This window comes from Thamnophis elegans, chromosome 16 (assembly GCF_009769535.1).
Source record: "Thamnophis elegans isolate rThaEle1 chromosome 16, rThaEle1.pri, whole genome shotgun sequence".
Classification (NCBI taxonomy): domain Eukaryota; kingdom Metazoa; phylum Chordata; class Lepidosauria; order Squamata; family Colubridae; genus Thamnophis; species Thamnophis elegans.
Genome location: NC_045556.1, coordinates 27141103 through 27165626, shown reverse-complemented (window position 1 = coordinate 27165626; position 24524 = coordinate 27141103). Strand labels below are relative to the sequence as shown.

Here is a 24524-nt window from a genome sequence, read left to right as displayed (position 1 = left end):
GCCAAAATTTGCAAACCGTTTCCCATCTAAGTGGCTGACGCGAGTCTTCCCCAGAATCTCAGAATTTAAATCGCATTTCACAACCAGTTTAAGATAAGTAGACTTCAGTTCCCAGGGAGCTCATGCCCACCTATCTTAAAGAGGCCAAAGTTGAGGAAATACTGAAGTTGGAATTGGTTGTAACCTCCTCCCCCCCCCCCAAAAAAAGAAGTTTTGAAAATCTAACAGAGCCAGAAAAAGCCTTTTTTGAGTGGGCTTTTTGATAGGTGGGGATTTCAGAGAACCAGTGAATGCTTCCAGTGTTCCCACAGATTTTAAAAAAATATTCTTTAAAAACTCTCATAGAAAAATGATCTAGAATGTGGACAGGTACTTTTAAGTTGGGAATGTGGAAAATAATAAGTCGGTTTATCATGCCTAGTGGATTTCCAAAAATAGAATTTGTTGTTGTTGTTGTTAGTTGCGAAGTCATTTCCGACCCATCTCGACCGCATGGACAACGTTCCTCTGGGCCTTCCTGTCCTCTACCATCCTATAGAATAGAATAGGAAAAGGGAAGGGGAAAGGGGAAAGGGAAAGAATAGAAATAGAGTAGAAGATGGAATGGAGAATAGACTAGAATAGAGATATGTAATGGAATAAGAATAGAAATAGAAATAATAGAATAGGAATAGAATAGGATAAAAGATGGATTAGAATAGAATAGGAAAAAAGATGGACTAGAATAGACTAGAATAGACTAGGAATAGAAAGAATAGGAATAGAATAGGAATAGAATAGGAATAGAATAGGAATAGAATAGGAATAGAATAGGAATAGAATAGGAATAGAATAGGAATAGAATAGAATAAAAGATGGAATGGAGAATAGAATAGAATTATTTGTTGGCCAAGTGTGATTGAACACACAAGGAATTTGTCTTTGGTGCAAATGCTCTCAGGGTACATAAAAATACAAGATACATTTGCCACGAATCATTAGGTACAACACTTAAAGATAGCCATAGGGTACAAATAAGCAATCAAATCATACTAGAAAATAATGTAAAATGCAAGCAACAAAGTTACAGTCACAAGTAGGAGGAGATGGGTGATAGGAACGATGAGAAGATTAATAGTAATAGCAATGCAGACTTAGTAAATAGTTTGACAGTGGTGAGGGAATTATTTGTTTAGCAGAAGGATGGCATTTGGGAAAAAACTGTTCTTGTTTCTAGTTGTTCTATGCCAGAAAATTCTGGTTTTTAATACATGCCGTGACCCAAAGTACTTTAAAGATGGATATTCAATTAAAACGAGAACTTTTCCTGTGTGACAATTAGAAAAGAGTTCTGGAAAGTGGCTTTTCTTTATGGTATCTGCTGTGAGATTTTTATACATACAAAAATAGAAAGATTCTGAAATTCCCACCATGGAGGAACGGTTGGTGAAGATGCAATGGATTAGCAGAGATGATACAATCGACCTCTCTGTTTAAGGAAAGGACAATAACTGCATGTATTTGTGCCTGGAAACTCTTTATGGACTTTTTGTTAAGGAAAAAAAACCCAAACTTGTGATTTTGTGGGTTTGATGATTAGAAACGGTAGATTATGGAAAGAATTAAATTATGTTACAACCTTAGAGATGGCAAAATATAAACGTAACTGCAGTTGGTTGAAAATTGCTTCTTTACAGTATCACTTTTTTCTTATTCTTTTTTTGTACTTTTCCCACATTATTTTACTTTTTTCAAAATTTGCGTTCTTTTTATTCTTTTCAAGAATTTCTTTCCTAAGAGTCACATTGAAAGGAAATAAAATCACATAAGGGCTGCAAAATGAGCCTTAGATACTGTATCTGTAGCCGCGTGGTTGAGGCTGCCCTTCGTTCGAATCCTGCCCTTCGTTCGAATCCTGCCCTTTCGTGATCTCCCTGCCCGTCCGATCCTCTGCCCGCCAGCAGCAGGAGGGGAGAAGGTTTGCGTCCCATTGCAAAGCTGCTTAAAGGACGGCCAGACAGCCATTACTTGCTCCTGCAGTTCTCTCGCTCATCCTCTTCTTCCCCCTCCTTCTTTTCGTAGATGCTCCAAGGACTTCACTGGCCAGCGGTGCCAGTTCCCGAATTTGTGCCTCAGCTCCCCCTGTAACAACGGCGGCACCTGTCACCCCAAGGTTGAGGGCAGCACGCCCGACTTCACCTGTTCCTGCCGCCTGGGCTACATTGACAAACTGTGCCTGACCATTGAAGAGAACGCCTGCCTGAGCAGCCCCTGTCGCAACGGAGGGAGCTGTGACCTCGTCACCTTGACCGAGTACAAATGCCGCTGCCCTCCAGGCTGGTCAGGTGAGAGAGAGCAACTAGCACACATGCCCAAGGGCCCCTTTGAGATGCCCAGTGTTGTGGGCTGCTATCGGAACTGGCAGCAGATTCGGACAGTGAGGAGGTTGGGGAGGAACCTGGGCCAGTCCTGGAGTCTGGGAAAGGCTCCGATGAGGGCTCTGTGTCGGAGGCAGAGAGGGGGCCAGGGCCATATGTCAATTATCAGCTGCCTTCGGAGTCAGAGATCAGTGGGGCAGAAGAACAGCTGGAGCCTGTTCCCAGTGTGTGCATGCCAGGAGAAGGGAACAGATAAGGAACAAGGGTTGACTTGGAAGTAAGGCCACAGGTGGATGGTGAATGGCCCCTCCCAGAGGGAATAAAAGAGGAGCGAAAGGGGAGTGGAGTTTGCAGGAGACCATTAGTTCGCTTCATTGGCTCGTGACTCTCTGAGACTCCTTGCCAAGTTCTGCACTTCTCAGCTGCAGAACCGAGCCCAGCCTTGTGTGTTTTGATCTGTCCTTGTTGGGATTGCTGGACTTCAATAATGTAAGAAAGAGGTTTCATTTTTTTTCCGGTCTTCCTCGTGACAGCTGGAACCAGGGGGTGCCTACGCCATTTCTTTTCCATTTTTCAGAGGTTTCTCTCCATCTTTTGTACTCTTGATCAGTGTTTCTTAAACTTGGCAATTTTTAAGATGTGTGCATTCAGTTCCCAGAACTCTCCATCTAGCAAGGGTGACTGGAGGATTCTGGGAATTGAAGTGCCCACATCTTCAAAGTTGCCCAAGTTTGAGAAATGCTGACTTAGCTGGTTCTGCCCACCATGGAAGAGAAGGATGGAGGCTCCCTAGACCACGTTTCCAGCACAAGGACAGACACTATCCTGGTTTAAAACATTTAATTCTTGGATCAAGGTGTCCCTATAGTTTACATATACAAAAAAATTCTAAAGTAGCAATTAAAGTATTGAAGTGGGCAAGAGATGATGGATAGATGATTTCACATTTTTGGTGTTGTTTTGCTTTGCTTTGATTTTCCTCTCTCTCTCCTTTCTTTTTTCTTTTTTTTTTTGTATAGTTTTTTATTTTTTCATTTTCATAACATATAACCACATGTTACCACATTACATAACCAACATCGTATTGTATTATTAAATGTTTGCATTAATTCATCTTACCATCAACTCCCAAAAACAATTATTGGTTCTTCCGCTCTCAATACAGCATATTTGTAGCTTATCCATCACTTTCTTCTCCCTCACTCCTCCCCCTCCCTATCTCCTTTCTTTCTTCTCTTCTCTATCTCCCCTTCCTCTCTCCTTTCTTCCCTCTATTGTCCTTCTCTTCTCTACCTCCCCTTCCTCTCTCCTTCTCCTGTCTCCCCTTTCCACTCCTCCTTTCTCTCCTCCTCTTCCCCCGCCCCCTCTCTCCTATCCCTCTCTTCTTCCCTTACCTCTCTACTTCACACTCTTCATCTTTTTTTCTTTTTTTGTAGGTAGGTGACATGATTAGAAGTTAGATAGGATAGAAAGAAAATGTTTTGTAACAAAGGATGACATGATTAAAAGTTAGAATAAGAGACAGAAATAAGAGAAAAGTGTATACACTTTTATATAATTAAATCAGAGCAACAATAAGCGAAAACATGGAATAATTGAATAAAGACTGCAACTTTATATAAATATGTATTATTATTAGAAATATATGTTGGTTGAATGTAATAACTATCACTAATGCTATTAGTTTTATTTGCATTAGAATGTATGATATCCAGGTGCCACACTGTTCACGCATTGATATGTTTGTAAAAAAATAAAATAAAAAAACTTTTTAAAAAAATTGTAAAGTAGAAGAAATAGAACCAGGCAGCAAAAGAAATGTGTATTTTTGAAAAAGCCGATGAAAATGGAACACAGGTATTTGCAACACTTTATAAAAACATTTAAAAGATTAGGACTGAAAAATGAAAGGTTTTCAGGTCCTATATGTGGGTCCTTCACCATTCCTGAATTTTTGGCTGAAGCAAAGTGCCTCTCTCTTTGGTCTGCAGGCAAGACGTGCCAGCAGGCCGACCCCTGTGCCTCCAACCCCTGTGCCAACGGCGGGCAGTGCGTGCCCTTTGAGTCCAGCTACGTGTGCAGGTGTCCCCAGGGCTTCCACGGGGCGACTTGCAAGGAAGACTTGAACGAGTGCAGCCGGACACTCCCCATCTGCAAGAATGGCGGCACCTGCATCAACGAGATTGGCTCCTACCAGTGCCACTGCCGGCCGGCCTTCACCGGGCCCAATTGCGAACACCTCTACGTCCCCTGCAACCCCTCCCCTTGCCAAAATGGGGGCACCTGCCAGCAGACCGGAGACGTGGCCTACGAGTGCACCTGCCTTGCAGGTAGGCTGTTGTGCCTTGGCGCTCTCTCTCTCAATCTCTCTCTCTCTCTCTCTCCCTCTCTCTCTCCCTCTCTCTCTCTCTCTCTCTCTCTCTCTCTCTCTCACACACACACACACACACACACACACACACACCTTAACTTACAGACCAACAGAAGGGACCTTGTAGGTCATCTAGTCCAACCCTCCTGCCCAAGCAGGAGACCCTACAGCAGTGATGGCAAACCTTTTTCTTATGGCATGCCAAAATTGTGCGCGCACGCGTGCCCACATCAATTCAGTCCTCCCAACCCACCTGCGTATGCATGCGTGACCCTCCCCTCCCCCCCATGTGTGCACGACCCCTCTCCAGGCTCCAGAGACTTTACTGAAGTCTGCAGAGGGCAAAAACGGCCTCCTCCGGAAGCCAGAAACGGATCTTTTCTGAACTTCCGGTTGGCCCGTTGGGGACGTTTTTCACCCTCCCCAGGCTTCAGGAAAGACTCCAGAAGCTGGGGAGGGCAAAAAACAGACCCAATGGGCCAACCAGAAGTTCGTTCCCCTGCCTTCTCAGGCAAGAAGTGACTAGGAGGGGGAGGGGCGGGGCCAGCCGTTGGGCCTGCTTTTCAGCCTCCCCAGCCTCCGGAGGCTTTGCTGAAGCCTGGGGAGGGTGAAAACGGCCTCCAAGAGGCCGAAAATCAGCTCGCCAGTGTGCGCATGAACACCAGCGCTGACTGCTGGCATGTCAGCAAATATGGCTGCGCATGCCTCTGTGCCATGTGTGCCACAGGTTCACCATCACGGCCCTACACCATTTCTGACAGAGGGCAGCCATCCAGTCTCCTCTTGAAAGCCTCCAGTGACGAAGCTCCCACAACTTCTGAATAACAGAATAATAACAGAATAACAGAGTTGGAAGGGACCTTGTAGGTCATCTAGTCCAACCCCCCACCCAAGCAGGAGTCCCTACACCATTTCTGGCAGTCCAGTCTCTTCTTGAAAGCTTCCAGGGATGAAGCTCCTGCCAGACTCGGGAGCGATAAGGAGGGCATCTGTGGAAGCCACATGTAAAGCGCATGGTTGGAAATAGCCAACAACTTGTCTGGCATGATTCCAATGCTCTTGTGGGAGAGATTTGGCAACCTCACAAGTTTTCTGCCAACTTCTTTTATTTTGAGTGCCCCTTGCCCTCGCCTAGCAGCCTGACCCAGCCCGGATTACTTCACTTCACTGTTTCACACCCCTCCCCTTTTTTCCTACAATGCCCCCATTTGCATTCCTGGCTCCTCTGCCATCGGTTTTCTGCAGGATGCTGAGATATTTAAACAACCCTTAGCAAGCGATCTATGGAAGAACCATATAAGGAAATGAAAATAGCCATGGCTGTGTTCCTGGCATCTGGCTCGGGAAGGGGTGGGGGGCAATGGCTGGACCACCCCAGACCCACCTCCACGTTCTGGTGCAGAGAAACTTTTTCCCTTGCCGGGGACATGACGATGATGATGGATCAAATATATAAGAGAAGTAAATCAGCCAACATTAGCCATGACGGTGATTAGCGCAACTGGGGAATTATGACAACCACGACAACATAATAATGAATGAACAAAGCTGGCTGGGGAATTCTGGGAGTTGAAGTCAGACTTAAAGTTGGCTTAAAGTTGCCAAGGTTGGAGACCCCTGAAGTGGGGGGGGGGTGTCAGTTTTCCCTTTCATAAGTACCTAAACTAGCGTTTTTTTTCAACCTGGGAAATTTAAAAGCTGTGGACTTCAACTCCCAGGATTCCGCAGTCCACATGCTGGCTAGGGAATTCTGGGAGCTGAAGTCCAAAGCCAAGATTGGGAGAATGTCTGACCTTAAAACAGCTGGCCGTGCAGCGGTTCGATTCTCAACTCAATACCGGCTGGAAACTTCGGGATCTACAATGGCAAACATCTCAGAAGGCCCCAGTCCGAAGGAGGCTGGATTATTTACCTCGCTATTCCTGGTTGATGCGTTATCTCTCCTATGTTGGATTTTTCCTTTCGGGACTTCCTGTCTTTGGGGAGAGGATGCTGGGCCAGATGCAGGCTGTTTTCTGCAGGGCAGGGAATGTGTGTGTGGGGGGGGGGGTCTTTTTTTCCCCAGAAAAGTTTTTTATTCTCTTACGTACAATTATAGGTATACATTCGCATAGTTGTTATTCTTTTTTACAATCCTCACTCTTATACATTTATCATTCCATTTACAATGTTATAATATACCATTTGGGTTGCTTTATTTACCATCCCTCGCCTGTTTTGACACCACTTTCTTTTCTCCCTCCCTTCTCTACTTCCTCCTTTCCCTTCTTTCTTCCCTTACCTCTCCCCTACTCCTTTCTTCCTCTTCCCCTTCCTGCCCTCTCTCCTTCTCTCTCTCTCTCTCTCTCTCTCTCTCCCTTCCATCTTCCTCTCCTTACCTCTATCTTCCTTCCCTCTTCTTCCTCTCATCTCCTCTTCTCTCTTCCTTTCCGTTTCTATTGTTGTAGGCGTCTCTTCCAGCTCTTAATTTTTATTTTCTTGGGGTGGTATTTCCGGAAACCCAAAAATAGCTGGGTATCATTTCTTGTTCCCTTTCCTTCTCAAATCTATCCTGATTATGTCCCCCCCTCCTTTGTATCTTACTTTTGAATATATACCTATATACTAGTATTTTCTTTTCTATTATCTCCCCTCTTCCCTGGGGGAGGCGTTTCTTGATGGCAGGAGGGCTGTGAAGCTCATGGGCCAGTTTTTGCCCAGTTTCGGCTAGTTTGCATACCAGTGAATCCTAGAAAAAAACATTTTTCTTGGACAGGAGCACAGGAAGCAAAACTGCTCCATCCCTGACTATTAACTAGCCCAAAACAGCAGGAGCGAAACATGCATTTGTCCAGCTAAATTAGCACTGAGTTAGTAAGAGGACAGAGGACCACTAGGAAATCCAGAGTCAGGTGGTGCTGAAATCGACGTTGTCCTCGTTTAACGACTGCCTGTTTCAGCACCCATTCTCAGTAACAACAGGGAGTGAAAAGTAAAGCACAGCAGCAGTTCCTCTGTTTCGCTTAAGGACTGAGTTGTGGGTCCCCCTTCTGGATGTTGTGTAATTCCCAGGCATTTACATGTTAATAATCTTGCCAAATCTTGCAGTTTTAATTTTGCACTATGGTTTTCCTTGCCTTGCTTGAAATTCTTGAAGGAAAAAGGAGCCAAAAAAAATAGAATTACTATTTAATGAAGAAAAGTGGTAACTTGGAATGACAAAGAAATAGAAAGGAAATCCCAAAGCTGCAGGCTAGACTGGGAAATCAGGAAGACAAAAGGCAGAATAATATAGAAGATCACATGAAGTATTAGTGCCGCTTTATAAAGCCCTTAGTGAGGCCACACCTGCAATACTGCATCCAGTTTTGGTCACCACATTATAAACAAAAGACGTTGAGACTTTGGAAAAAGTGCAGAGACGAGCAACTGAGATGACAGTTGCAGGAAGAGGGGGGCCAACTTATTTTCCAAAGCATCAGAAGGCTGGACAAGAAACAATGGATGGAAATTAAACAAGAAGAGAAGCAACCTGGAATTAAGGAGACACCTAACAGTGAGGACAATTAATCAGTGGAATAAGTTGTCTTCAGACATTGTGGGTGCTTCATCACAGGAGGTTTTTAAGGAGACTGGACAGTCATTTGTCTGAGATGGTATAGGATCTCCTGCTTGAGCAGGGGGCTGGACTAGAAGACCTCCAAGGTCCCTTCCAGCTCTATTCTGATTCTGAACATAGTGGCAGGTCTCTTCCATAAGAAAACCCCACTAAATAAAAAGATGCAATTCAGTGTTTTTTATTGATTCAAGTTTCCCCATTTATTTCTACGTTCTTTGCCTTGACTGGCAGCAGCTCCTAAAGAATAACCTTTTACTACCCTTCCTGGGGAGGCTGGAAATTAAACCTTGGTTCCTCTGCAAAAAAAACTGGGTTTGTGACCCTGGGGTTTTCCTTTCTTCTCCCGGGGGGGGGGGGGGGCTGAGAATGGGTCTCACCTGACCTTTTTGCTCCTTCTCCACCGGCAGGTTTCACAGGCCAGAACTGCGAAGAGAATCTGGACGATTGTCCTGGGCACAACTGCAGGAATGGAGGCACCTGTGTGGATGGGGTGAACACCTACAACTGCCAGTGCCCACCCGAATGGACAGGTGAGGACACACCAATTGGGGGGGGGGCGGAATCTGAGAGCCCCCAAAGGGAGGAAAGTCAAACACAACCCTGATGCAGGCCTCAATGAAATCAAGTTTGACACCGCTGGTTGAAAACATATTTTGTTGTTTCTAAAATTAGGAGAGAATCAGTTCTCCTTCTGATTCATTCATCCCTTCCCCATCCATCATTTTCTGGTCCTGGGATATTACAAGAAAATGCTCAGGCGATTCGGTAGGGACTGTTCTGGAAAGTTGAGATTAAGTCGTAACTGTGGGAAACGGTTTCCCACAGCGCAAACAATCTGTTGTAAGTGGAGGACTACGCGTCTAGCCCTTCCTGCCCTTCTCCTGGGAGGGCCATACAGATTTTCATCTGGACCACTTAGGGGGTCTCGCCCCCTCCCCCTGTGAAGAACTTGGGTCAACCCCCTCCTTTCTCCTCTAGGCCAGTACTGTGCCGAAGACGTGGACGAATGCCAGTTGATTCCCAACGCTTGTCAGAATGGTGGCACCTGCTACAACACCCAAGGGGCCTACAACTGTGTCTGTGTGAATGGTTGGACGGGGGAGGACTGCAGCGAGAACATCGATGACTGTGCCAGTGCCGCCTGCTCTCCAGGGGCCACTTGCCATGACCGGGTGGCCTCTTTCTACTGCGAGTGCCCACATGGTCGCACAGGTGCGTATCGTGGGGGGGGGGGCAGAGGAAGAAGGGTTGCAGGAACTGGGGTACGACGGGGGCCTGACACAAAGAGGAGGGGGTGCTGCTTCCGTCTGTAGGTGCTAAGATTACAGGAACCCGCTAGGAATTCTGGGAGTTTGTCAAGAGTTTGTTGCAGCCATCACATCCAGAAAGCACACACAGGTAACTGATTCAGCAGGATTCTCTAACTTCTCTTTATATATAATATAACACATGAAGTAAATGTACAATAACCAAACAGATTTTTCCAATGTGGTAGCAAATACAAGGAAAACACAAGCAGAGGAGAGAACAGTTGCAGTTCAGAGCAGCAGACTAGTTTTTGAGCTCAGCACAGACTCAGAGCTTTAGTACCGAAGATAAGCCACGCCCAGGCTCCTTGCAGTCTCCTTGTTGCTCACTTAGCAAATACTGTTTCAGTTTCTAAACAGCCCTCATTGGCTGACTCAGTTGCCACGTCTATTCATTGGCTGACCTTGTTACCATGTCTCTGCCAAGTCATGAACTCTCATACACACTGACAGAGTTGTAGTCCCAATATATGTGCAGAGGTTATGGAACAACAAGAGGTAGTAGTGTGGTGGCCTTAGAGGTGAAGACGCTTGCCTCAGACTTGGGAGGCTGAGCATTCCATCCTAGGCAGTGACATATGTTTCTCTATCACAATGCAAAGATAAAATATTTGCTGTGAACTCTGCCTAGGTGTCAGGGAGGGCATCTGGCCAGTAAACTCTCAGCTCCATTCAGTTGCCCCTGACTCCATCCTGATTAAAGGGGTTACAGGATCACAAAAAGGAAAAAAAAAGTGAAAACAAGAGAATGACTAGTCCCTGCGTTTTCAGAAGTCTCCAGATGTTGGTCCACTGTCCTATTTTTGGAGGCTGTCTGGACTCCCTACAGTTTTCTCAAGAAGATTTCTTTTCCAGAAAGTCATTTGCCATTGCTTCCTTCCTAGGGGCTGGGTGAGCACGACTGGCCCAAGGTAACCCAGCTGGGTTTGTGCCCTAAGAAAGGAGTAGAACTCACCATCTCCTGTTTTTCTAGCCTGGTGACTTAACCACAACACCAAACTGGCTCTCAGTTAACCCTATCTTGCTATGTATTTTTTTCCTGGCTTTGCCAGTAAATTACGCCCAGACAGTTTGGCTAGGATACGGTTCAGTACGTAGCTTTTCTGACCTAGGCCTCCCAAGAGCACGAAGCCGACTCCTCGTCCTGATAAAACATCTTTTATTTAGGTTAAAGGGAATTCCTCTCCAGCAAAGCCCCTGTCAAAGAAATGTCACAACTACAGACCTTGGAGAGCTGCCAGGCTGATATCTTCCAAACTCCACACTGTAGCAGCAATTCCTTGGCTAGAAGTCAGGAACAGATCTTCACCCAAATGAATTGAACTCATGGTTCTCCTGCAAACTCCCCTTCCCTTTCACTCCTCTTTTAATCCCTCTGAGAGGGGCCATTCACTGTCCCCCTGTGTCTTTACTCCCGAGTCGGCCCTTGTTCCTTAGCTGTTCTCTTCCCCTGGCAGCTCTGTGCATGCGCACACTGGAAATAGGCTCCAGCTGTTCTTCTGCCCCACTGATGTCTGACCCTGAAGGCAGCTGATAATTGCCTCCCATGCAGAGCCCTCCTCAGAGTCTTCCCCAGACTCCAGGACTGGCCCAGGTTCCTCCCCAACCTCCTCACTGTCTGAGTCGGTCACCAGCCCTGCTGGCCGCTGGCAGGCCACAACACTAGCATGCAAGCTAGCAATTCAGTAAGCAGGTTGCCTCCATTGTGTCAGGAGGGCCATTGACTGCCTGTTGATGGGATGGATGGGGGAGAATCTTGTGAGTGTGTGTGTGTCTTTCTGAGTCTGCCCTCTGCCCTCTTGCAGGCTTGCTGTGCCACCTGGAGGATGCCTGCATCAGCAACCCTTGCAATGAAGGCTCCAACTGCGACACTAACCCCGTGACAGGGAGGGCTATTTGCAACTGCCCCTCAGGGTACATGGGGCCTGCCTGCAACAAGGATGTGGACGAGTGCTTGCTGGGTAAGGGGGCACAGGGGGCACCGGGTGGGAGCTGGCTGGGATTGAAGAAAAGTCTGGGGAGGAACTGGAACAGAAAACCGACCTTAGGAGGCAGGCCGTCCCTTGGAATGGGACACGGGGAGGTTCGGGGCCCAGAAAAGCCGACCTGCGAATTTTTTTATATTATTAAATTCATTTGCCAGAGTGCGGAGGTTAGAGTTAGAGATGGAGCTCTCGCCTCACAATCCTGTGGGTTCGATCCTAGGTAGAGGCAGATATTTCTCTGAGAATATATCTGCTAAATAAAACTCCGCATTGGCGACCGGAAGGGCATCTGGCCAGCAAATGCCCTGCTAGCTCCATTCAGTTACCTCGACTCCACCCCACGGAGGATGATGGGGCGGTTGAATGAGGATGATTAAATTCATTTGCCACCCCATCTTGGTGGTGGAAGGAGCCTCTGGATCCAGACCCTGTCAATTTGGCTCCAAATTCATCAGCTCATCCGGTCCTTCGTGAGGTTTACAAACATTTTATTATATAAAGATAGTTAGATAAATACCACTTTAACTAATGGCAGTACAGCTAATATTACCATCTATTCCTTGGATGTAGCTCCATTGAAGCTTGGGTGGGGGTCAGTATTGGCTCCTTCGGGGGAAGGATATCTATCTAGATCTATTTTAGATGTAATTTAGATCTATTTTAGATCTATTTAGATCTAATTTAGATCTATTTACATCTAATTTAGATTTAGCCAAATCCAACATGCCAGCAGGAGTCCTCTGCCCCTTGACTGGTCAGGATTGGGGTGGGGGTGGGGTTGCTATTTACAAGGGAGAGGAGGAGGAAAGGGTCGCAGCTGCCAAAAATGGGGCTTTTGTTTGGCCCCCATATCAAAGCCAGTGCGCCCCCCCCCCCCCAAATGCAGGTAATCCTCAACTTAACAAGTTTAACAAGCATCCCCAGGGTCACATGATCAGAATTCCGACACTTGGCACAACTGACTCACACTTACGATGGTTGTAGCATCCTGGGGTCACGTGATTCTCCTTTTACAACCTTCTCCCATGCAAAGGACAGGGGGAGGACGGGGGGGGAGAGCCAGATTCACTGAACAACAGTGTAACAAACGTAAATGCCAGTGATTCACTTAACAACGGTGGCAAGTAAAAGGGGGCAAAACTCGCTGAACTAACCTCTCACTTGGCCACAGAAATTTTGGGCCCAGTTTGCGGTCGCAAGACGAGGACTACCCCGTAGCTTCCATGAGTGTCTTTGACTTTCGAAAGTCCCGATCAGGGTGGGTGGGAGGCTGGGGGAATTCTCTTGGCTTTTTTTGGGCGCAATGCTGGTTGGCCAAGCAGCTGGACAGAAGGACTGCTTTGGAATTGGGGAGGGGACAAAGCAAGGACAAGAGGAAGACTCGGAGAAGGACCCCTGGTGGCCCTCTTGGCCATTCCCACATCCCCTCCCCCTTCGGTGCCTAATCCTTCTCCTTCCCTCCTTGCCAGGTGCCAACCCCTGCGAGCATGGCGGGAAATGCCTCAACACGGAGGGCTCCTTCCAGTGCCAGTGCCAGATGGGCTACTCGGGTCCCCGCTGCGAGATAGACGTCAACGAATGCTCCTCCAACCCCTGCCAGAACGATGCCACCTGCTTGGACCAGATTGGGGTCTTCCAGTGCATTTGCATGCCAGGTAACTCTGCCGGCTGCCCCGGCCTTCTGGGCCCCTCGGATGGGCGGCTCTCGGGGCCTGAAGGAGGAGGTGGTGGCCTTAACTCCTTTAGTGCTTGGCTTGGTTTTGTAACAGCTCCACGGTGGTGCAGTGGTCAGAGTGCAGTACTGCAGGCTACTTCTGCTACTGCTTGCAATTTGGAGTTTGAATCTGACCAGGCTCAAGGTGACTCAGCCTTTCGTCCTTCCTAGGTGGGAAAAATGAGGAGCCAGGTCAGCAAGACGCTGACTCTATAAACTGCTTAGAGAGGGCTGGAAGGCACTGTGAAGCGGTATATAAGTTTAAGTGCTATAAGGAAGGAAGGAAAGAAGGAAGGAAGGAAGGAAGGAAGGAAGGAAGGAAGGAAGGAAGGAAGGAAGATGCGAATGAAAATGAAAGAAGAAAGGAAGATGGGAATAAAAAGGAAGGAAGGAAGATGGGAATGGGAAGGAAGGAAGGGCTGTGGTGTCACAATGGTTGGAATGCAGTATTGCAGCCTTGTTCTGCTCACTGCCATGAGTTCGATCCTGACTGGCTCAAGGTTGAGTCAGCCTCCTGTCCTTCCAAGGTGGGTCAAATGAGGACCCAGATTGTTGGGGGCAAAAGGCTGACTCTGCAAACCGCTTAGAGAGGGCTGTAAAAGCACTGTGAAGCGGTATATAAGTCTAGGTGCTATTGGTATCTTTCGAGGTGCTATCCAATCCAGGCCCCTTGCAAGGGAAACGGCACTGCTCCACTCAAGCCTGGGTAGGGGCTGGAGCAGTGCTGGGGTGAACCAGGGCCAAAGCAACTCATAGTCATCCCCGAATTAAAAACCAGTGTTAACCAAATGGAACTGCTGCGTTGGTACCCCACGCCAAGCCCAATGAAATGAAGCAGGTGATGCCTTCACAGGCTGCTTCCTGCAACCACAGAAGTCAGCAGCTGGGTTGAATTCCAAGAAACGCGGTAGCTGACTTCGCCCACAGCCGCAGATGAATAAACGAACCCAACAAACTGGATTTGCACCACAGCCATAAAAACGCCAAGCCGGATTTTGTTTTGAAAAACAAACCAACCGATTTTAGCACCAAGTCTGCTCTGTAGGTCTTTAACTGGCAGCGTCCCTGGCTGAAGTCGGCTGGAGGGTGGAGGGGGAGAGGGAGCTGAGAATCTTGTGCTCTGCCCTGTTTTTCCAAGTTCTTCCTCCTTTCTCCATTCTTGCCCCCCCCTCCCATGCCCCCTCCCCGCTGCCAGAGCCTGCTTTACAAAGGCCCGAATTGATTCCTTGGCAAGAGCCTTGGGCATTAAGCGGCTGAGCTGGCAAGGCTGACCCCAGATCGGAGGACTTTAAACTTCACTCGGGGAGCCTGGGAGAAATTGGAGGTCCTGCGTGCCCGTAAGATTGGCACTGGGCTGGCCAGGGAAAGCAGCTGAAAACAGTGGGCTGGCAAAGAGAGAGGGCACGCCACAAGATTTCGCCTTGGCAGTCCTGGGTGTGACATGAGTTTAACCACAGCAGGGCTTGTTTCATAAAGCCACCAAGTGAATGGGGATAGGATAGGATAGAAGAGTTGGAAGGGATCTTGGAGAGAAGTCCAACCCCCTGCTTAGGCAGGAAACCCTACAGCCGTGATGAAGAATCTATGGCATGGGTGCCACAGGTGGCATGTGGAGCCTTATTTGCCAGCACGCAGCCATCAGCTCCCGCATGCATGTGGCCGCTGACCAGCTGTATTTTGGCCTTCTGGAGGGCCGGGGGAGGCTGTTTTCGCCCTCCCCAGGCTTCAGGAAAGCCTCTGCAGCCTGGGGAGGCTGAAAACTCCCCCCCCCATGCATATGTGCACGACTCCCCCCGCGTGTGCAGGTGGGTGGGGTGCATTGAATTCTGGGTGTGGGTATGCCTTTAGAAAAAGCTTCGCCATCGCTGCCCTATAGCATTTCAGGCAAACATTTATCCAATCTCTTCTTAAAAACATCCAGTGATGGAGCACCCTCAACTTCTGGTGGCAAGCTGTTCCACTGGTGAATTGTCCACACTGTCAGGAAATCTCTCCTCAGTTCCAAGTTGCTTGTCTCCTTGATTAGTTTCCACCCATTGCTTCTTTTCCTTCCCTCGGGTGCTTTGGAGAATAGTTTGACTCCTTCTTCTTTGGGGCAGCCCCTGAGATTGTTGAATCCAATCGGGACCTCCCCCGCCCCCCCTTATTTTAAGTTTAAGACTGAATTGTCTGTTTGTTCATGTATAAGATTTTCACAACCGCCCATCTCAAGCAACCCTGGGCAGGTCACAATTGCAACAACAGCAACCGTTTTTTCCAAGGAGAGAAGAGACCCCTCTTACCCCCACCCCCGTTCACCACTGTTTTTCCTCTCTGCAGGTTACGAGGGGGTCTACTGTGAAATCAACACGGACGAATGTGCCAGCAGCCCCTGCCTCCACAACGGGAACTGCGTGGACAAGATCAACGAATTTGCCTGCGTGTGCCCCGTGGGTACGTTCGGGAGCAGGGGAGGGCCTTGGAGGAGAGGATTGATTTTTGCCTGTAGCACAAAGCTCTTTGTAGTGATGGAGACTGGGCTAGAATTAATCCCTGGCCCAGAGGCCATGAGGAGGCTGGCCGGTTTAAGCCCAGCCCAAGTGGGCGGTTGGGGAAATGGCCAAGGCGGTGTCGGGGAAGGAGGGGGGTGGGAATCGTTTTGCTTTGGGCAACTCAGAGGAGAAGGGGGGTATGTTGGGGAGGGGCTCTTAAAGGTCTGAAATGTGGCCCAACCCTCCTTCAAATATCACTACTAGGATGCATGATAGGGAGAGAAATCCTCTATGTCCTGCAGCTGTCTATCCCTGGATGGGTAGGGAGAGGCACAAGGGTTGACGGTGGGTGGTGGTGGGGATGTGTGTTACTTTTTAATGCATTTTTTAGAAGCTCGGCAGGTGGAAAGGTTTCTCTCTTTGGTGGGCACACAGACACACACAAGAATTGCAAGGACGTTGTCACAGCCTCTTCAGTGGTCTCTGATTCTTTATTTTGCGGGGTGTTTTCATTTTGGGGGGTCTCGGGTGTCCTGCCTAGAGGAAGCCTGAGATGGGGCTGCCTTCTGTAGTGTTTTGTGGACAGGGAAGAAAAGAAAAATCAATCAATCAATCACTCAATCGATTGATTACAGTCGGAGACCAGAACAAATAAAAAACACTCAGTAAATATAAGATTAAAAGTTCTAGTATAAAATCATAAATAACAGCTAGAATCTATAATAAAATCCAGAAAGGGGGAAGGGGGTTTCATTGGATTTTTGTCCCTTTGGTCCCTTCTTAGCTCAGCCCAAAAAGGTTTGAGAAGGGAGGTGGAAAGCAAAGTGAATAATTGGAAAAGAAGAGGTTGTTTTTCTGTGAATTCCTGGTTTATCCCAACCCTGGCTTTTCTTTACTGGGCACAGAGCTCACTTTCTCCTTGGAATTCGAATGGGGGTCTGCTTAAGGTCAATACCCTTGAAGTAGGGTGGGCTAAGAGGAGAGTCACCCCTAAGTCTTCTTGGTCCATCATTACAAGCCCTGCGCTGTTCAGACGCTTAAATCTTCTCTCCCTCCTGCAGCCATGGAATTCACTTAACAACAGCAGTGATTGGCTTAATTAAAGGCAAAAGAGAGAGAGAGAGAGATCCCACTTAACCACTTCCTTGCTTCTTAAAGCAATAGCAGTAGACTTATATACCGCTTCATAGGGCTTTCAGCCCTCTTTAAGCGGTTTACAGAGAGTCAGCATATTGCCCCCAACAATCTGGGTCCTCATTTTACCCACCTCGGAAGGATGGAAGGCTGAGTCAACCCTGAGCCGGTGAGATTTGAACCGCTGAACTGCTGATCTAGCAGTAGCCTGCAGTGCTGCATTTAACCACTGCGCCACCTCGGCTCTTATAGCATGGAAATTCGGCTCCAAATGGTGACCGTAACGAGGATTCCCTGCCACTACTTCCGAATTATGCGCTAGGAAACGCACCTCTGGTTGAATGGTCCAAGTGATTTTTCTCCCCTTGTACCTCTGGCTTCAGTGTCTGCCTGTGCTTGAGAGCAGCTGGGTATTCTGTAGGGCTGGCTTGGTCTGCCCTCCTTCTCGGGTGTCCCTGAGCTGAAGATGATTTCCATGAAGGAAAAGAGGCCACACAGCTCTCGCTTTGCGGGGCCACATCCATTGCAGCCACACGGATTGCAGCCGATGCAGAAAGAGAGACAATTCTTCTCTGGGGAGAATTAAAGAACTCTAGAAAGAATTTAAGACTCTAGAAAAAGTGCAGAGAAGAACAACAAAGATGATGAGGGGACTGGAGGCTAAAACATATGCAGGAACTGGAGATGTCTAGTTCGATGAAAAGAAGGACTAGGGGAGACATGATAGCAGTCTTCCAATATCTCAGGGGCTGCCACAAAAGAAGAGAACTATTCTCCAAGGCACCTGAGGGTAGAACAAGAAGCAATGGGTGGAAACTAATCAAGGAGAGAAGCAACTTGGAACTGAGGAGAAATTTCCTGATAGTGAGAACAATTAATCAGTGGAACAGCTTGCCACCAGAAGTTGTGAATGCTCCGACACTAGACGTTTTTAAGAAGAGATTGGATAACCATTTTTCTGAAGTGGTAAAGGGTTTCCTGCTTGAGCAGAAGGTTGGACTAGAAGACCTCCAAGGTCCCTTCCAACTCTATATTCTATTATTCTATTCTATCCTATCCTATCCTACCCTATTCTACCCTACCCTACTCTAACTCTAACTCTAACTCTAACTCTACTTTATTCTACTCTACTCCACTCCATTCCATTCCAAAAAGGGAGGATTTTGTTATTTGTGCCTGCCTCCTCTGTCTGGGAGACCAAAGAGTTTTGGGTCTGAAGGGAGCCTCCTTCTCTTTGGAAATAGCCAGATAGGGGGATGTTGAGGTTGTGGGCAAGATGACCGGGAAGGGGGCAGCTAATGTAAAGCGGGGGCTTTACAGATGTAAATCAGGAATCTTCAAAGCTATGCAGGCAGCCTAATAACTATAGCAGGGAGCTGAGCAAAACAAAAATTCATTGAATGATGATGAATTGGAAAGAGACCTTGAAACACGCCCGTCTGCCTGTCCCGCCCTTGCAAGGGAAATGCAGCTTTGCAAGTGGGGGGGGGGGGATCTGTGTGTGACTGTGTTTATAGAAAAAAGTCATTATTACAGCCTCATTTTTATCTTTAGTCTGGCTGTTAGCTCAGTCGATTGGTCGAGAAGAGCATTAAAAAAATTAATGCAAAACTAGGCTCAAATGGGCAGGTAAGCTAGTTGTTTAGTTGTGTTGAACTATCTAAGGCGAGGATGTCCAAACTTGGGAACTTTAAGACTTGTGGACTTCAACTCCCAGAATTCCCCAGCTGGAGAATTCTGGGAGTTGAAGTCCACAAGTCTTAAAGTTCCCAAGTTTGGACACCCCTGATCTAAGGGGTTCCCACAGAGGAAGTGGGGGAGTCCACTTATTCTCCAAAGCACCAGAGGGTAGGGCAAGAAGCAACGGATGGAAACTAATCAAGGAGAGAAGCAACCTGGAACTAAGGAAGAATTTCCTCACAGTGAGAACCATTAATCAGTGAAATGATTAATGTTTTTCTCCAGAAGCTATGAATGTCCCAACATTAGATTTTTTTTTTTTTTAAAAGAGATTGGACGATGTTTGTCTGAAATGGTACCAGGTTTCCTGCCTGAGCAGGGGGTTGGACTAGAAGACCTCCAAGGTCCCTTTTAACTCTGCTATTCTCTTATTCTGGTCTGCAAATGCTTGTTTTGTGACCCTGCTTTGGGTTGTGAGGTTCTTTGCAAAGGGGTAACTGGGAAAGCCTTTGGCAACGTAATCCACATTTTGGGGCATCTTGGTAAAAACCCAGTATTATTAGGACCCCAAACATCTGGATTTCATTCTTCGCCTGCCTGAGAAAATGGACGGTGATTAGCAAAAATTAGGCCCTTGCCAGCCCTGCAGTGCTCTGGGGATTTCACCTGGGTGGGTGAGTGGCCACAGTTTTAGTCCCATCGTGAAATAAAGTCCCTGTGCTGGGAAGGCCAAAAGAGTAGCGAGGGAGGCCGGTGGGAACATGGGATTGCCGTTATTACAGCCCTTTAATGATTCCTGGGAAGGCAAGAGGAGATGGGGACGTGCCACTGTTTGACTTCGATTTCTCTTCTCAGGATGCTTTTTGGGGGGAGTGGGGCAAGATGGGACGGGGGTCCTTCTGGGTTTTCCAGGAAGTGTCCATCATGAGTAAAACATAGTTTTGGGCTTCAGCTGGTAGAGTAATGTTGATAGAAAAAGAAGAGAGGGAGAGAGAGAGAGGGAGCGGATGCTGTCTGAATGGAAATCATTCAAGTTGCAGCTGTTTTCTGCTTGTTAGTTTCAAGCCCTTCTTTGCATGGTTTAAAAGGAGGGGGAGGACGCCCTTCTGCCCCTCCCTCCCAACCACGTCCATTAAATCCTTCCGCCTGTCCTGGTGGTGGCAAACCTATGGCCCATGTGCCACAGGTGGCACACAGAGCCCTCTGTGGGCATGCCAGCCGCCACCCAACCCAGCTCCACCGCACATGGGTGTGCACCTCCCACTGCCCAGCTGGTCTTCAGTTCTCTGCCATGCATGCACTGGAGGGGCAGGGCCTTCTTTGATCTCCACAGTTTTCCCCCTCCGCAGGCGCCTCTGCATGGCAGAAATGCAAGAGAAAACTCAGGCGCACTGGAGGTAGAAACTGGAGATCAGGGAAGCCAAAACGGGGCATGGGGGTGCCATACGAGCCCCCCATTTTGGCCTCGGAAAGTCTCCTGCACTAACCAGGAAGCCAAAATGTGGTCCGGGGGGTGCATGTGTGGAGGGGCAGGGCGCATCTGCAGGGAACATGCACGCATGTGTGGGCCGCATGCATGGGGGGGCACTCAAGTTGCATTTTGGGGATTAAGGCACATGGGCGTGTATTTGTATGCGCTTTGGGCGCTTGGCACCAACAAGGTCAACCATCGCTTTCGGATCCTTGTTTGTTAAGGGAAGACATCACAGTGAAAAAATTGTTCTTGCGGGATGGGCCGAAAAAGTTGCCCCACCAAGGGGGTCTTCCAGGGTGGGGTAGGGGAGCAAGCAGGAGCCCAGGCGTCCTGGATCCAAGCCAGTCCCTCTTTCCTCTCTGCCAGGGTTTAATGGCCACCTGTGTCAACACGACATTGACGAATGCGCCAGCACTCCCTGCAAGAACGGAGCCAAATGTGTGGATGCACCAAACGCTTACGTGTGTGAATGCACAGAAGGTAAGCATTGTGGTGGGGGGGGGGGTGGAGGGAGGTCAGACCAGAGGAAGCCCATTAGGGGGGCATCTGGCCAGTTTTTTTGAGTCCTGTCGGGGACAGTAACTAAGCCCCCTTCCCTGGTGGGAAAAACCCGGGGGGGGGGGAGAATGATGGGATTTTAAGCAAGTGCAATTTGTTTTTTTCATTTCCGGAACACTTTTCCTTCTTTTTTCTTTTTTCTTTTCTTTTAAACACATAAACAAAATAAAACATAGATTGAAACAACAAAGGAACAAAAAAGTTCCATCATAAGTTCCATATCGTTATGTCTTTACAATAGATGTTTTCCCTCCTATACATTCCTATCTTACATCCATGGTCCTCTTGTTCTTAACTTATTTACGTCTATTATTAAATATTTATACTTGGCTGTTTGCATCAGAATATCACTTTACATATAGCTACTATATCTTAGCTCAACTCTATCTTAACTTATCACTGCATCCTAACACTTCTATACATGCTTCCCTACTTCTCCTTTCTGTCCTCTAACCATTTATACCATTTATTCCATGTAGAATAATATTCTGATTCCCCCTTTCCTTGTATTTCTTTTGTCGGTTTCCCCATCTCCACACATTCTAAAAATGTTCTTATCGCCTCGTCTTCCTCTGGGGCTACATTGTCCAAAACGTATTTTCCAATATGGGGCAAGGGAAAGTGCAACTGAGATTCCTACCCTGATTCTGAGCTTTATTGCGGAGGGGGGAAATGGGATTTACGGTCTGGATAACTGACGGGGGCATTTCTCAGGGTGGGGTGTGGCTGTTCCCTTTGATTTTCTTTCTAACTCTGTCTCGGATTAACGGGCAGGATGCTCATTGCTGATATGATATGGAGAGGACAAGAAGAAATGTGTATTTGTTGTTGCTGTGGGGAATTTTGCAAATATATCTCTAAAGAGGAAGAATGAAGGGCTGTGATTCTTCCAAATTTCAAAAGAGGTCTTGTTTGGTGACCGATGAAGCCTGCAGGGGAGGGGGTGTGTTAAAGCTTGCTGAATGTTGCGGGAACACAGATGCCCAGGCTTCCCCTTGTCTCTTGGGTAGGCCCCGGGCCCCCGGCTGTTTACGGAAGGCAGCTTCTGGCCACGTGGGTTGGGAACAGCAAAAGCATGATGCCCACATGCTGACCGAAATGATGATGAGCGGAACTCCTGTCCCGGCTCGAATGGTTCTCTGCTCCAGCCTCAGGCAGATTGTTCACTTCTCCAAAGTCTTCTTCAAACACGTGTCGTGTTGCTGCTCCCACCTCCTGCCCAACCGGGGGGGGGGGGGGGAGGGGGGCTGAGGCCATCCTGAATTCAGCCTCAAGTCCAGTTACCCTCCTTAAAATCGCCCCAAGGGACAGCTATGAAAGAAAAGCGGGCCTAAAGAAGAAGCTGTGGCCACCTGCTTTGTTTTCCCAGGTGTCCCCAGGTTCTTCCACATGGCAGCTTCGAGTTTCCCTCAAGCGGAAACATCTTCCTGGACCTGAGGAAGAAAACAGCAGAAAAAGGGGAGGAAAACACACAATTCTCTGAGTCTGTGAGGGGGGCTGCAAAAGTTGAAGCTCTGAGCTGAGGAGGAGGAGGAGGAGAAGGGGGAGAGAGGGGCCACGTCCTGCCTCCGGCCTCGGTCCGGACTTTCTCCATCCCAGCTTAAAAACGAACTGCCATTTTGGGCTAGTCAGGGAGTCCTGTCTGGGCACCGTCCCCCTCTTTTCTGGCCCCTCGTCTCCGGGCAGGAGAAAGGGTGAGCACGGGGTGGGGGGGGGTGCCGGGTGAGGGAAGCTCAAGGCGCCCTTGGACAAAACCCAGCCCGGAGCCCCCTCGCCAAACAGAGGGACTTTTGTGGGGCCGGCCGGCTGCCAGCGGCTCTTCCCTAATGAGCGTCTTGGTTGGGCGGCAGCAGCGATGAAAAGCCGCAGTGTGGGCTTCCCCATCGGGGAGGGGCAGGTGGGGGGAGTCAAAGGCCCACTTTGTCTGCCCGCTTGGCTCCCTCCCCGTCACCACCCTCCTGCTTTTGTCCGCTGGCGGGAGGAGGTGGGCGGGAGAAAGGGGCTGCTGTTGTCCTCTTTTGAATACACTGCACCCCCCCTTCCCCACCCCCAGCCGGATCCAGACAGGCAGGGAGGATTGCCCAGAACCAGAAGAAAAAGGGTTGTGTTTGCCAGAGGATGGGGCTGCTTCCCCCCCTCCCCCCAGCACGGATCCCCAGCTGGGTCCTGTGCCCTGGCCTGGCAGCCTCCCTGCCACCCGGCCCGTCTCCTGCCCACTTGTCTCCTGCCTGCAGCATCTCTGGGGCTGCGGGGTGAGGGGAAGGCCTGCCGTGAACCCCCAAAAGCCCGAGCAGAAGCCACAGTTGGCAAGTTTGTTTGGAAGGAGGGGAGCTCGCTCTTTGGTGTGTGTCCCCCACCCCCCATTGCCCCCGAAGCTGCAAAACGCTCGGTTGCAAATGTGCCTGTTTATCTGAAACAATTGAGTTTGCTCACTCTGCCACCGCGCGACTTGCCTTGGGTACCCTGATATTGTTGCCAGCCTCTGTTCATACTTTCTGAAGGTCCCGGGGAGTGTGGGGAAAGGCAGAAAGGAGAATGGGCCTCTTCTCCAACTGCCCGCTCATTGTTCTGACCTCGGCTTCCCCAAAAAGCAGGAGGCCGAGCCCTGGTCCTGAAAAAAAGAACCTTTTATGAAACAAATGTAAATTCCTCTCATTCCCATTCAGCCAAGGCCTGGCGAACAGCCTTTCAAAGGAATATTTATAATTACAGACCTTTTCTGTCTTGGAATGCTGCCATGTCAATATTTTCCAAAGGAGGGGCTGTGCAAGGGAAGACTGGGCACAGAATCCCTGAGATTCACGGACAGATCTTCACACTCCTGAAACGATCGAACAAACTAATTTTTTGTTTGTTGTTTGTTTATTATATTTATATGCTGCCCTTTTCCCCCGAAGGGGACTCAGGGTGGCTCACAACTCAAACCAGGGAAGGGGGATACAGACAAAAAATTAAAAAATGAAACATAACAATGCATAATTTAAAACACACAACAGTCATACCATTCGAGACGGGGGCAACAGCTCTTTAGCCCCAGGCCTGTCGGAACAGCCAGGTTTTAAGGGCTTTGCGGAAGGCCTGGAGGGTGGTGAGGGTTCGAATCTCCACGGGGAGTTCGTTCCAGAGGGTCGGAGCAGCCACAGAGAAGGCTCTCCTCCGGGTAATTGCCAGTCAACACTGGCCGGCGGATGGAATTCGGAGGAGGCCTAATCTGTGGGATCTAATCGGTCTAGTGGAGGTAATTGGCAGCAGGCGGTCTCTCAAGTACCCAGGTCCAATACCATGAAGGGCTTTATAAGTGACGACTAGCGCCTTGAAGCGTATCCGGAGACCAATAGGCAGCCAGTGCAGCTCGCGGAGGATAGGTGTTACGTGGATGAACCGAGGTGCACCCACGATCGCTCACGCGGCTGCATTCTGGACAAGCTGAAGTCTCCGAATGCTCTTCAAGGGCTGCCCCATGTAGAGCACGTTGCAGTAGTCCAGTCTAGAGGTCACAAGGGCGCGGGTGACTGTTGTGAGGGCCTCCCGGTTCAGGTAGGGACGCAACTGGTGCACCAGGCGAACCTGGGCAAATGCCCCCCTGGTCACAGCTGACAAGTGGTGTTCAAAAGTCAGCTGTGGGTCCAGGAGGACTCCCAAATTGCGAACCCTGTCTGAGGGGCGTACTGTTTGACCCCCCAGCCTGAGAGATGGAACACTTGGCCAATTAGTAGGAGGGAAACACACCAGCCACTCGGTCTTATCTGGATTGAGTACAAGCTTGTTAACCCCCATCCAGTCCCTAACAGCCTCGAGGCACTGGCACATCATGTCAACCGCTTCACTGAGTTGGCACGGGGCGGACAGATACAGCTGCGTATCGTCCGCATACT

At 48.7% G+C, this 24524-nt stretch overlaps 1 protein-coding gene across 1 annotated transcript in view; it reads left to right on the top strand.

The window, feature by feature from the left end:
* NOTCH1 (notch receptor 1) overlaps positions 1-24524 on the top strand; it is a 115774-nt gene that overhangs the window by 49847 nt on the left and 41403 nt on the right. The window contains exons 3-10 of the mRNA XM_032232766.1: positions 2062-2324; positions 4349-4687; positions 8734-8856; positions 9305-9538; positions 11439-11594; positions 13088-13273; positions 15652-15765; positions 20458-20571. Of these exons, the coding sequence (XP_032088657.1) occupies positions 2062-2324; positions 4349-4687; positions 8734-8856; positions 9305-9538; positions 11439-11594; positions 13088-13273; positions 15652-15765; positions 20458-20571 (1529 nt within the window). The remainder of the gene's footprint in view (positions 1-2061; positions 2325-4348; positions 4688-8733; positions 8857-9304; positions 9539-11438; positions 11595-13087; positions 13274-15651; positions 15766-20457; positions 20572-24524) is intronic.